This window comes from Narcine bancroftii, chromosome 5, assembly GCF_036971445.1.
Source record: "Narcine bancroftii isolate sNarBan1 chromosome 5, sNarBan1.hap1, whole genome shotgun sequence".
NCBI classification, from domain to species: Eukaryota; Metazoa; Chordata; class Chondrichthyes; order Torpediniformes; family Narcinidae; genus Narcine; species Narcine bancroftii.
Window position 1 is genome coordinate 193,922,338 of NC_091473.1, and position 14,284 is coordinate 193,936,621.

The following is a 14,284-nucleotide window of genomic DNA, read 5'->3' on the forward strand; positions in this document are numbered from 1 at the left end:
ACCTCTGTCACGGTGGCCAGTGGAGAGCTCGCCATATAATACGATCTTGGGAAGGCGATGGTCCTCCATTCTGGAGACGTGACCCATCCAGCGCAGCTGGATCTTCAGCAGCGTGGACTCGATGCTGTCGACCTCTGCCATCTCGAGTACCTCGACGTTAGGGGTGTGAGCGCTCCAATGGATGTTGAGGATGGAGCGGAGACAACGCTGGTGGAAGCGTTCTAGGAGCCGTAGGTGGTGCCGGTAGAGGACCCATGATTCGGAGCCGAACAGAAGTGTGGGTATGACAACGGCTCTGTATACGCTTATCTTTGTGAGGTTTTTCAGTTGGTTGTTTTTCCAGACTCTTTTGTGTAGTCTTCCAAAGGCGCTATTTGCCTTGGCGAGTCTGTTGTCTATCTCATTGTCGATCCTTGCATCTGATGAAATGGTGCAGCCGAGATAGGTATGTATAATGATATTTTCTTTCTGTTATATTAATGCAACATGTATATGGGATTATATTTAACTCAATTAAAATATTTTAAAAAGAAAAATTTGCCAGAGTCTTTGGTGACATACCGAATCTCCTCAGTCTCCTTCTTTATGATTGCATCAACATGGAGACCCCAGCAAAGATCCGCAGAGATATTGACACCCATGAATTTGAAGTTCTTTACCCTTTCCACTGCTGACCCCCTCGATGAGGGCTGGTTCCTGTCTCCTGATTTTCTCCTGAAGTCCACAATCAGTTCCTTAGTTTTGCTGACTTTGAATGCAAGGTGGTGGTTGTAACACTTCAACTAGCTAGGTGGTGAGGTTAGTGCCACGATGTTACAGCACCAATGATTGGGACCCGGGTTCAAATTCCACGCTATCTTTAAGGAGCTTGTATGCTCTCCCCATGTCTGTGTGGGTTTCCTTCCGTCGTTCAAAACATGAGGGTTCTAGGCCAATTGGCTGTAATGGGCTTGTGGGCCGTAAGTGCTTGTTACCATGGTGTATGACTAAATTTTTTAAAAAAGCTGATTGATCTCCTTTATCATCTGTAAGAATTTGGAAATAGTGTACTTATTGAGCATGAAAGCAGCAAAGATAAGTAGGCAATTTAATGTGCTATGCTTTGCAGGAGAGCTGATGTTGCCTTGATGTCAACAGGCATGTATAACTTGAATGAATTGGTTTTATCCTGGCTAAGACCTGCTAGTTAAAAAGAGAAGTTATCCCATGAACTTGAGAGATGGAAGCATGTCTGTTAATAACCAGATAATCAATTCATGATTCTGACAGCAGATTGATTTTGTGATTTATCTTAAAACTTACATTGCATTAGCCTGCACCTTTTATGCAGTTCTTCTTTTATTTTTTGGGAAAGAGTCGGGGTTCAGGAAACCACTCTAGTTCCTATCCCAGGATGCTCTCCAGTGACCTCTGCTGGAAGGAGTTGTTGAATCATTCTGGCAGAGCTTTGTTGGGGTGGCTTCGTGCTTAACCCTCTTCAGAATCAGAATTTATTCTTAAGTCAAGTTTATTATCATTCAATTGCACAAGTACAACCTGACGAAACACCGTTCTCCATTCCTTGGTCCAAAACACACAGACCCAGAACCAGACATAACACACACACAGACAAGCAATATAATGCAGGACAAGTATTCATAGATATAAATAAATAAATATTGTTTCTTGAATATGAGAGTCTCGGATGATTAGTACAAGCAGTTCCTTTGGTCGTTCAGCATTCTGGAAGATGTTTCCCAGCCTGGTGGTGCTGGCTCTGATCCTCCTGTATCTGTTCCCCAACAGGAGCAGCTGAAAGATGCTGTGTGTGGAGTGGAAGGGGTCCTCAATAACTTTTCAGACAACAATCCCAGTAGATCATGTTGATGGGGGAGGAGGGAGACTCAAATGATATTGTCATGAACATGTTACGAAATTCATTGATTTGCGGCAAAATGACAGGTGCAAAATTGCTATAAATTACATTTTATAAAAAATTAGTGCAAAAAAAGAGAAAGTGAGGCAGTGTTGGTGGTTCATTTTCCATTCAGAAATGTGATATGGTAGCAGAGTGAAGAGGGCATGGCCTGGGTGGTGAGGGTCCTTGAGGATAAAGGCTGCTTTCTTGAGACACTGCCTCTTGTAGATATCCTCGATGGAGTGGAGACTGATACCTGTGATGGCGCTGGCTGAGTTCGCCACTCTCTGGAGTATTTTCCTGGCCTATGCATTGGCACCTCCATACCAGACACTGATGCAACCTGTCAGAATATCCTCCACCTGTAGAAATCTGCAATAGTCTTTGGTGACATCTCAAAATCCTCATGAGCTATTAGCTGCTGTTGAGCCTTCTTCATGATTGCATTGACATGAAAGTCTCAGGGCAGATCTTCAGTGATGTTGACAGCCAGGAATTTGAAGTTCTTAACAGACTTCACTGCTAATTCCTCGATGAGGATTGTTGCATCTGAGTCAAGTGTGTATTCATGTCACACTTCAGGGATCTGAGCAGAAAACCTAGGATAGATTGTCAGGGATGCAATCTTTCAGATAATGATGTTTTTGCTCTCTCAGAATCTCCCAGTGATATAAAAAGAGTATTGTGGGGATAATAATTAATCTTTATTCAGCACTGAATTCACTTTCCATTTCCATTAAACACCCCCCCACCCGTTATCTTCGACTCCCCCTCCTTTCCTCTAGTTCTGTCTCTCTCTCTTCCATTTTCCCTTTGTCTCCTTTCACAGAACCAAATCAATTCTTGCCTTCTTATCACATTCAATTTACACCTTTTGTCTGTTGGTCGCTACTCCTCCCCTCCCACTCCTCGTTTCTCCCCCAGGCTTTATTCAGACACCTGCCTCCTTTTTGCTTATATCTTGAGAAATGGCTCAGCCCCGAAACATCAATAATACATATTTACCTCCTATTGACGCTGTGAGACCGGCTGAGTGTGTGTGTTTTTACACTCATTCAGTTTGACTGATAATTATCATGATGTGAGTTTATATGCAGTGTCTTATTTCCCATATTATGGTAGTGACTGAAAATTTTTAAAAATGCAGATATGGAAATCAAAAATGAAAATATGTTGATGACTTAAAGCTTAAAATTCAAGATTCCTTGTCATGTAATAGTACAGAACATGTAATATTACACAAAATTTCCTTTAGTCTGCCATAAGGCAGACAAAGTGTCACCATCAGTGTTGCCTGGTGCCCCTTATAACAAGAGAGAAAGAATCAAAAGAGGGTCCCTTTAGAGTCACCGAGTCTCTGTGGATTTGCCTCCAGCGCTCCTGCAGCCGCATAGGCTCCTGTTCGATTCATCGGCCGGCCGAGCTCTGGATCCAAACCTCTGACGTGATCATGAAGCCTTCAGCATCTGAGACCATTTGGGAGCCCTTCTTACCCTTAGCACCCTCACGAATCCTGGTTCCCATGAGCCAGTTTCCAGCAGCCTGCATGGGTTCCCCGACCACAAGTCATCTGTAGCTTGTGTGGGTTCTTCAACCGTTGAGCCCCTTGCTGGTCCGCTGCTGTTTTTGCCGTCGTGTAGGGTCATCTAGTCTGCTTCTCTTTCTCAACTTGAGGACGGGGGTTCTCCCTGTTTCTGGTGCCCTGGAGTCTGCAACCCCTTGTGGCTGCTGCCGAGTGCAAGTGCTGCCATCTTGGGCACAGACCTGCAGTTGCAGGGTTTTAGTTTAAAAACACAGTTGGCTCCTTTAACAAGCTGTTTAATACCTGTACAGAGCTGCCGGCATTGAGGCCAGGTACTTGTAAGCTTTGGAGCAGCGCTGTCTCTCCTGGTTCCACATCAGTGACATCTTTGTTGCTGCAACTGGGCCCTTTCATGCCATGCCTCCGCCTGGAGGCCAGCTACTAGCGCGGAGAGAAAAATATAAAGTTACCTTTCATGGAGCAGCCCTAAAAGGCTGCTCTTATGTTGCATTCATGTTGAGTGGCACCTCGTAGCGCCATCCGCAGCCGATGGAGGCGGGTAGACTGGTGTCGAGTCGATGTCATTCATATGCGCCGAGCTATTGGCGTTTTAAAAATCCCATGTCTGCGTCTCACCGTGACATCATCAGCCCGGCCCCTAGTCAGCCGCTTTGCAGCAGTATAACTCCACCGCTGACCCTTCCCCTAAGAGGGATTGCAGTCGGTGCCTTGGAGGCGGCCACGGCATATTAATGGAGGTAAGTCTCCCAACGTAAGGATGGAGAATCTCCGCCTTTGCACTCGGGCTTTTTGACTGTATGAAAGAGCCTAAAGTTTCTGTTCCCACAGATGCACCCAAACCTGAGTACTTGCAGCATTTTCTCTTTTTATTGCTATAGTAATTAAAGTTCGTAGAAACTTCACCGTGAACATTATTGGATGTCTCAGAAAGGCACTAAATAAATTAATTCTCTTTTTCTCTCTCACTATTGTGTTTTCTCTCAATGGCATATCTAGTGCTGTTCATAGGAATTTGTACATTCTCCCCATGACCTCATGTGTTTCCCTCCACATTTGAACGACGTACGAAGTCAGAAATGGCTGTATATATGCGTGTAATAGTTGATACAGTGTAAAGGTCAACCCCCCTCCTCCCCCTTATTTTTGGCTCAAAAATCTGATATTTGCCACATACCACTTGTAAGTCAACCCCCCCCCCCCCGCCTATTTTTGGCCCCGACTGCCCACCCTCCAGAGCTCCCCACGCCATGAACGTGAAACCTTGCCTTGGCCACCTGCCCATCCAATGCTCTGACCGCGGATCTTCGCTCTGGCTACATGCCTACCAGAGCTCCCAATGCCTGACCATGAATCCTCGCCTCCGCCACTCGCCCACCGGGAGCTCCTTGCTACCCGGTCCCGCCCATCCGAGCTCCCAATGCCTCAAGCGATGCAGGTACTTACTTACCGCAGATAAAAATAAATGTAATAGGTCCACCCCTAAATTTAACCCTAAAAATTGGTCCCCAAAACTCAATTATTACACAAGTATAAATGTGTAATATGTTGGTCACATAGGTGTAACTTGGATGAAAATAGCTATTGCTGAACTAAAGTAAAACATTTTCCAACTATCAGTATTCTCAAACAGATCATCCTGGTGTTGGGGTTTGCTGTGTGCATTTGGCTACTTCATTATTCAAGTTTATTGTCATCTGATTGCACAAGTACAACCTGACAAAACAGCGTTCTCTGGTCCTCAGTGCAAAACATGCAGACACACACACACAGACATAACACGCATACAGACAAACAATACATATGCAGGACAAGTATTCATATATACAAATAAATAAATGAACATGAGGGTCTCGGAGGGTTAGTGCAAGCCTTTCCTTTGGTCGTTTAGCGTTCTCACTGCCCGTGGGAAGAAGCTGTTCCTCAGCCTGGTGGTGCTGGCCCTGATCCTCCTGGATCTCTTTCCAAATAGAAGCAGCCTTCAGGTTGTTGTGTGCAGGGTTCTCGATAATTTTGCACGCTTTCCAGACAACGATTCCGATAGATCACATCGATGGGGAGGGAGACTCCAGTGATCCTCTCTGCCACTCTTATGGTCCTGTGGATTGATCCATTTCTCTGCAGCGACCGTCCCACACTGTGATGCATCCGGCCAGGACACTCTGGATAGAGCTCCTGTAGAAGGTGGCCGGTAGCCTTGCCCGATTCAGTCTTCACAGGAAGTGCATTCGCTGTTGTGCCTTCCCAACAAGTGAGACAATGTGTCTCCATGATAGGTCGCTAGTTAAGTGAACTCCAAGGAACTTGGTCCTCTCCACTACAGAGTTGGTGATGCGTAGTGGAGGGTGGTCGTTCCTGGTCCTCCTGAAGTCACCAATCATCTCCTTCGTCTTGTCCATGTTGGGACTTGGGTTGTTACATGACCCAACAACAAAAGGGTGTCTGGATTGGATCTTCTGAAATGGTGTCAGGTTGATCTTTACCAAAGTACAGCACAACAGTGTATTATTTCTTTGGCAATAATTGGGCATTGGGTTGTGTTTGGAATGTATTACATTAACAGTCTTTCTGTTTGATCCCAGGGCAAAGCTTGAAAGCAGTGGCAGGGAGTTGACATGCTGGGCATCCTGCCCTGAGGTAACATCTAACAAGAGATTAGAGAAAAAAGAGGCAACAGGTAAATAGAACATAGAAATCTACAGCACAGTACAGGCCCTTTCACTCCCAGTGTTGTGCTGACCTAATAACCTACTCTAACTGCCTAAAAGTTCCCTATTGCATAATGCTCCATTTTTCTCAGTTCCATGAACCTAATAGTCTCTTTAAAGATCCTGTTGTCCCTGCCTCCACCAGCATTGCCAGCAGCACATTCCATGCACCCACCACTCTCTGTGTGAAAAATGTACTCCTGTATTTATTCCCAAGCACCTTAAAACTGTGGCCCTTCATATTAGCCATTTTAGCCCTATGAAAAACCCTCTGTCCATTCACGCAATCAATATTTCTCATTATCTTGTACACCTCCAAAAGGTCACCCTTCATCCTCCATCACTCCAAATGCACTCGACTTATTCTCATAAGGCGTGCTCTCCAATCCTGGCAGTGTCCTTGTAAATCTCCTCCACATCCTTCCTGTAGTGAGGTGACCAAAACTGAACCTAATATTCCAAGTGGGGTCTAACCAAGGTCATCTATAGCTGTAATGTGATCTTGTGGCTGTTGAATTTGATCCCACAGTTCATGAAGGCCAACACACCAGACATCTTCTTAACAACTTTTATCAACCTGTGCAGTAGCTTTGAGTGTCCTGTGGACATGGACCCCAAGATCTCTCAGTTTGTCCACACTGCACAGAGTCCTCCCATTAACATTGTATTTTGTCGAACCACTTCACACTTTTAACGTCGTCTGCCACTTACCCAGCTCTGCATACTATTAATGTCCCTCTGTAATCTCTGGCAACCCTCCAGACTATCCACAACCCCACCAACCTTCATGCCACCCGCAAACTTACCTAGTCACCCTTCCACTTCACAAAGAGGAGGGATCCCAGAACAGATTCCTGCGGAATAACACTGGTCACTGACCTCCATGCAGAATTCGAACCATCAACAACCACCCTCTACCTTCTCTGGGCAAGCCAATTCTCTATCCACAAAGCAAGGGCTCCTTGGATTCCATGCCCCCTTCCTTTCTGAATGAGCTGTGTACGGGGTACCTTATTAAATGTGCTACTGAAATCCATATACACCACATCCTCTGCTCTATCTTCGTCAATGATCCTTGTTACATCTTCAAAGAATTCAATCGGGCTCGTGAAACGTAACCTTCCTCTGATGAAGCGGTGGCATTTTATTTCAAAATCCTGTGAGCGCAGGCTCTGGGCCTATGATGGCGATGCCTATGTTTGGCAGTGTCCTCAAGGGGTTACAGACTCTGGGGAAGCAGTGGACTGACGCAGGGGACTAGAAAATGGGTAGACCACCCATTTCTCACTCCCCCCACTCTATTTGAGAAGGAGAAGCAGAGGAGACAACTCTGGGATGGCAACCACAGTGAGGGGCTCTGCAGCTGAAGAGCACACAGATAGCAGGGGCTGTTGCCGACTCGAGGTGAGGAAACCACGCAGGCTGCTGGCTGTTGGCAACCTGCTGTCAAAGGACTCACACCAGGTTGCGGGCTGCTGGATACTGGCTCAAGACTAGCTGAAAGAGGGTACCAGTTATCAGAACCGGGATGCGAGAGTGTGCTGAGGATGGGAGGGTCTCCCAAGGGGCCTCTGACACTGAAGGGCTTCCTGATTGTGTCAGAGGTTTGGATCTGGAACTCGGTCTGCTGATGGTTTGGTCTGAAGTCTGCGTGGCTGTGGTCTCTGGGAGCACAGCTGATGAATCCATGGACACTCATTGATTCTGGGGGTGGGGTGGGGGTGGGGGATCGACTCTCTTTTGCTTCTCTTTCTCAAACTGTAAGAGGTGCCAGGCAATTCCTACTGATGGCGAATCTTTGCCTTACGGCAGACTAAGTGGAAATTCATGTAATATTACATCTGTTTTATTACATGACAAAAAAAGAATCTTGAACATTGACATTTCTGATTTCTTTCAGAGCTGAATGAGATTTATACCGAAAACCTGCCATCTGAAATCACAGAGGTAAATCTGGTCAGTCTTGTGCCACTGTTAATCAACACTTGCAGTTTATGTGTGATTAACTATGTTTCATGCCAGTCATAAAGTGGTTATTGATCTTGGACTTTTCTTTGAGTAATGTGGAGTAGCCCACACCTTCTCCCTCACCACTATTCAGGACCCCAAACAAACCTTCCAAGCTCAGGACTGCAAGTATGTTTTTGTACAGAAAGGAGCACACTGAGCAATGTTCCAGCGTCCATATGAGGGTCCCTTTAAGACTCAGTGGATCGATGTACATTTTGGACATTGGAGGTGAAGAGGAAGCTTGTGCAACTGTCCGTCTTGGACCTGCCCATTTGGGTCTGGACGGACCAGTCGTGGTTCAGGCACCTCGGCGGAGAGGAAGGCCGCCCATACAAAAAAAAATACAGACTTTGGTTGTCCGCAGTGGGATTGCCGGTTCTTGGGGGGGGTGGGGGTTGGAGTCATGTGGCGACCCACTTACCAGAAAGCCAACCAGCTCCCAAAATGGCAGACGTGCAGTAGAAAACACGGGAAATTGAAATTGCTGCATCCAACACAGGTTTTTATCTGAGTTGATGATGTCACTTCCTGACCATATGACAGAAGCAGTGATATATATATATATATATGTGTGTGTGTGTGTAAGCCCAGCATGCAAGCCTGGAGGTGTCAGTCTTCCACTAGATTCCACAGCGTAAACATCAACTTGAAAATGTGTACAGCGATTCCACAACGTGTACACTGATGGCTGTAGTAGCTCAGTGCAGAACACTTTGCTACAAAGTCAAGTTTATTGTCATCCGATTGTATAAGTACAACCTAACGAAACAGTGTTCTCTGGTCCTCAGTGCAAATCACGCAGACACACAACCAGACATAACTACATACAGACACACAATATGAACGTAGGACAAGTATACATCTATACAAATAAATAAATATTGCTTTGTACATATGAGGGTCTCGGAGGGTCAGTGCGAGCAGTTCCTTGGGTCGTTCAACTTTCTCACTGCCCGTGGGAAGAAGCTGTTCCTCAGTCTGGTGGTGCTGGCTCTGATCCTCCTGGATCTCTTCCCCGACGGGAGCAGCTGAAAAATGCTGTGTGTGGAGTGGGGAAGGGGGTCCTCAATGATTTTGCGGTCCCTCTTTAGACAACGATACCGGTAGATCACATCGATGTTGGCGGGGGGGGGGGTTGACCCCAACAATTGTCTATGCCACTCTTATGGTCCTGTGGATTTACCTCCGATCCATCTTTTCTTTTTGATAATACAGCACGGTAACAGGTCCTGTCGGCCCATGAGTCCATGCCACCCTATCACACCCAAATGACCGAAAACCCCTGGTATGTTTTGAATGGTGGGAGAAAACTGGAGCACCCTAAGGAAAATACAAACTCCTTACAGACAACATGGGATTTGAACCCCGGTCGGTGGCGCTGTAACAGCATTGCGCTAATTGCTATGTAAACCGTGCCACCCTATCCATCTGCAGCAACCGTACCACACTGTGATGTAGCCAGATAGAGCTCCTGTAGAAGGTTGACGATGGCGGCCGGTAGCCTTGCCCGCTGCAGTCTTCTCAGGAAGTGCAGTTGCTGTTGCGCCTTCCTGACAAGCACCTTTTTATTCAGGTGCCTGTCTGCTTTTGCTCATACCTTGACGAAGGGCTCAGGTCCAAAATGTTGGTTTCCCTTTATTTTCTAAAGACACTGTGCAACTTGCTGAGTTTTTCCAGCACTTTTGTGCATTGGCCTATTCCTCTACCTTCTTTGCATCTTCAGTGAAACTCAGAAAGAGCTGGCTGTTAATAGTCCTTTTTCTTGTTCACAGGGACAGTTCATGCAGAAGTTGGATGCCTTCAAGCCGATGAAGGTTCACAAAGTAGACGTGGGGCTGAAGTGGTAAGCTACAGATTTATTTAACTTGACCACAATCAGGGCAGGCCTCAAAATACTTCGAATGCTGTGGCAAGGCTAATTGCAGACGCATTCAAGGTTGGCGCAGGTGATGAAATGTTTGGTCAGGGACAGCTTTTAAGGAGTTCCTAATGGGATGTAATATAGCGCGCAAAGGTTGAAAGAGTCGAGGTCTTGTCAGCTGAAGGTGCATCAGGCAGTGGTGGAGCATTGGAGAGGATAATGTGTGCAATGTCAGATTTGGAGGTCTCTTTGTCAGAGGTTCCGGAGATGAGTGCTTACGGAAAGCTTTGAAGTCAAATCAAGTACATAGAACAGCCTTTTTTTCCCCCACTTACATACCACTTAAGTAATCCCTTACTAACCGCAGAGCACCTATGGCATCCTATTTTGATTTATTTCACCAGAAAGAGTTGTATTGTACATCACCAGGACTTTCCCTGATGTTTTTGAAACATATACAATATTCGTGTAAAAGTCAAAAATATCTGGTATTTTCTATATATCTCATGTAAAAGTCGACCTTTTTGTCTCTCACCTCACCTGAGCTCTTAGTGTCTTTTACCACCTGGACCTTACCGCCCACATACCAGAGTTCCCGACGGCTCTGATGACGCAGATACCACAGTCCCGACCTCCCCTGTACCGCCGTCCATACCGACACCCTCGCCAGTTCCCACAGCAACCTCAGCCTCCGTAAGGTTGACACTACTGCTGCATCCCACAGGCTCATTATGCCCTCCACCCCCATCACTCCGTACACCTATCCTCTCACACCTCACCCTACTCAACCCCCATCTCCTCTGAGGTCCCCCTTTCTTTGCACCCTCCAACCCTTTATGCTTTTACTTCAATCACGGTGTCTGCAGATTTTTGTGTTTTACTCTATGGTTTTTGTTACTTGGTAGGACGTGTGTTTTGATGTACAGACTATTACTTTAATTCATTGTGTTTTTGTTCTTTATTCATTTAGAGATCATTTGGACTTTTGCTACTGATACTGTGAATTTCAGCCCCTCAAGATTAGTATCCATGTAATAGTTGAGCCCATAAATTAAAAAATGGTCTGAAAATTTGACCTTTACACTTCTTGCAACAACCCAATCCCCTGCAAGATTTCTATTCCCTTCTCGCAAAAGATCTCGAGAGACCAGCTTTCCACAGACATATTTTACAAACCCACTAACTCTCACAATTACCTTGACTACACTTCATCACCCTGCAATTATTCTGTTCCCTTCTCACAAAAAGCCTCCCGAAAATGTGCTCATACCTTGATGAAGGGCTGAAGCCTGAAACGTTGGTTATATTATCTTTATCCTTGCTACATAAAGTACACCGTTTGACCTGCTGAATTTTTCCAGCAGTGTTTTTACTTCGACCACAGTGTCTGCAGACTGCTGTGTTTTACTTCTGTACGTGGCTTCTAACATTGGTTTGAAGAAGTTGCCTTGTGTTAACAAATGGGAGAGATGCCTTGAAGGGAAAATGGAGTGGTGGGGCGTTCTCCAAAAGTTACATTTTGCTCTGTCCCTTTCACGTCAAGAAAGAGAAACTGAAGTATTCGAGGCAGAACCACCAGGCTGAGGAAGTTTCTTCCCATTGGCAGAGGGATTGATGAACTGCTATGACAATTTTCCGAGACTCCACTATTTGTTCATAATATTTAATTTTTAAAAAACAGTAAAACCCCTGGTATACAGCACCTATGAAGATCGGTAGATGCCGGTTGCTTGAGACTTTTCTTACAATGCCTAACTAATTAATACACCTGCATAAAGAATAAACATTTAAAAGACAAAAATACTGCACTAATACTACACAAAATTAACTTGCATGAATATAGAACATAGCACAGTACAGGCCCTTTTGGTCTTCGATGTTGTGCTGACCATATATTCCTTAAAAAAAATACGAAACACTTATCCTGAACCCAGCATAAGTGGTCCCTAAACTTCCTCCACATTAGTTCTGTACATTCACCTTTGAACCTCTGTTTCCAATTTACTCCCGCTAGTTCCTGCCTCGTCATTACTGGTAGCCCTTCCCCAATTAAACACTTTCCCATTTTGTCTGCTTTTATCCTTACCCATGGCTGTGCCAAACCCCAGGGAGTTGTGGTCACTCTCACCAAAATGCTCCCCCACTGAGAGGTCCACCACCTGACCAGGTTCAATACCCAGAATTAGATCCAGTGTGGCCTCCTTTCCGTCAGCTGGTCCTCACACTGCGTCAGGAATCCTTCTTGGACACACCTGACAAATTCAATCCCATCTTTTCCTCTTGCTGTCAGGAAGTGCCTCTCAATATTAGGGAAGTCCGTATTCCTGCACCATTTCAAAATCTGCTTCTCGGTATCTTGAGGGCTAATCGGGGACCTATAGATGACTCCTAGTAAAGTGTTTGCTCCCTTAGTATTTCCAACTTCCACCTACACCATCTTTAACGTACACATTCCTTACAGACAGTGCCGGACTTGAACCCCAGATCTGATTGCTGGTGCTGTAACAGTATTGCACTAAATGCTATGCTAACCGTGCTGCCCTTTAAGCATTTTACTTTATTTTCCAGTCACATTCTTTGAAAACATTTAACCGTCGCTGCATCTGCAAGTTCCTCCTCCTCCATGGAACCGACCGAAACTCAGACGATGACATTAGAGATAATTAAACTTCACCCCCCCCCCCCCACCCATTTAAAGTTTACAGATAAAGTCTCTGACTGGGGCGACTCTTACTAAGCAGGGATAAGGAGACACTTTTAATAGAGACACCCCAACGACGATCAACCAGCTCTTCTTCCTGGGCAACACCATTGCTGTTTCACACAACTTTATTCTAACAGCTGGCTAAAGAGCAAAGCCCGACCAAGGCACTCCCTCCGCTGGCTGAATATTTGCTCCATCCTCACCAAAGGTTTATGTGTTGCTTCAGAGAATAGTTACACTTACAATTTTAAATTTGTGTATTATTTACCTATTATTTTATTCTTATTTATTTTGATATTTTTAAAATTTATTTTCCTCATAATTTTTTGCCAGTTGCTTGAGGCTGCTGGTTGCTTGAATTTCAGATACCAGGGATTTTACTGTATGTGTTTACATGTATTGTGCTTGTCTTTATGCATTTTATGTCTGTATGTATGTTTGCACTGAAGACCAAAGGATGCTGCAATTTCGTCAGGTTGTACTGGTACAATTGGATGTTAAATAAACTTAAGCCATTAGCGGAGTGGCTAGAGTGACGCTGTTATAGCGCCAGTAACCCGTGTTCAAATCTAGCACTGTCTGTAAGGAGTTTGCATGTTCTCCCCGTGACCTTGTGGGTTTCCTCCTGCACTCTGTTTTCCTCCCCACCCTTCAAAGCGTACTGGGAGTCATAGTTCAATTGGGTAGCATGCGCTTTTGGGCCGGAAGGTTCTGTTATCCATGCTGTATATCTAAATTAAGATTTGAACTGCGCCTGTATCTTAGCAGCTATGCTTTTGTGAACGTGGGCGATCCTGAAAATGTGCCACTGGCAGTCAATCACCTAAACAACACCGCTTTCAAAGGCTGTCGCCTGGTGGTCAGGGGCCCAGACCAGTCCAGGAGCTGTGAAAGGCCAGTGGAGTCCTTGGAGCTAGAATTACCGGTAAGTTACTCGTGTGGGTTAGACGGAGGGATGCCACGTACCTTCTCAACACCTGCTTCGGGTCCACAATGAGAGCAGGTTTCCCAACTCTCTAGGATTTCCCTATAGACTTCTTGAACACAGAAGCAAATCTGGGAGGCATAGTTAATGCAAGGCACCAGCGACTGGGCAGAAAAGGAAAGGGAATTGCGGAGAGGGAGTGCGATCCACAAGTCCAGGCTGCAGATTGACTCTTCAAAAAAGTGCTGTGAATAGTGAGGGGTTCAAGCTTTATGACTTTGAGCCTGTCATTAAATAGCCTTTGGAGCTTTAAGGAGTGTCTTTGTTGATAGGAGTATGACTGGCTGACATATTATAGAACCATAAAACATTACAGCACAGAAAACAGGCCCTTTTGTCTGTTTGGTCCCCACCACCCAGGCCATCCCCTCCAAGCTCTGCTACCATCGGAAAGGTGATACAGGAGCCTAAAGACATGCACTAGTGGTACAAGGACAGCTTCTTCCCAGCTGCCATCAGATTCCTGAATGATCAATCAACCAAAGACACTACCTTATTTTTATTTTAAAACCATAGAACACAACAGCACAGAAAACAGGACATTTGGCCCCTCTAGTCTGTACTGTCCATCATCTCCCT

General features: G+C 45.4%; 1 protein-coding gene across 3 annotated transcripts in view; it reads left to right on the plus strand.

Annotated features, from left to right (window-relative positions):
- The window catches only part of LOC138764498 (tudor domain-containing protein 10-like), a 49,708-nt gene that overhangs the window by 13,937 nt on the left and 21,487 nt on the right, over positions 1 to 14,284 (plus strand). For 2 of the 3 annotated variants that reach the window (XM_069940535.1, XM_069940537.1), the window contains exons 4-7: positions 6,020 to 6,114; positions 8,046 to 8,092; positions 9,928 to 9,998; positions 13,486 to 13,645. In XM_069940535.1, the coding sequence (XP_069796636.1) occupies positions 6,020 to 6,114; positions 8,046 to 8,092; positions 9,928 to 9,998; positions 13,486 to 13,645 (373 nt within the window). The remainder of the gene's footprint in view (positions 1 to 6,019; positions 6,115 to 8,045; positions 8,093 to 9,927; positions 9,999 to 13,485; positions 13,646 to 14,284) is intronic. The other variant, XM_069940536.1, reaches the window with a different exon arrangement.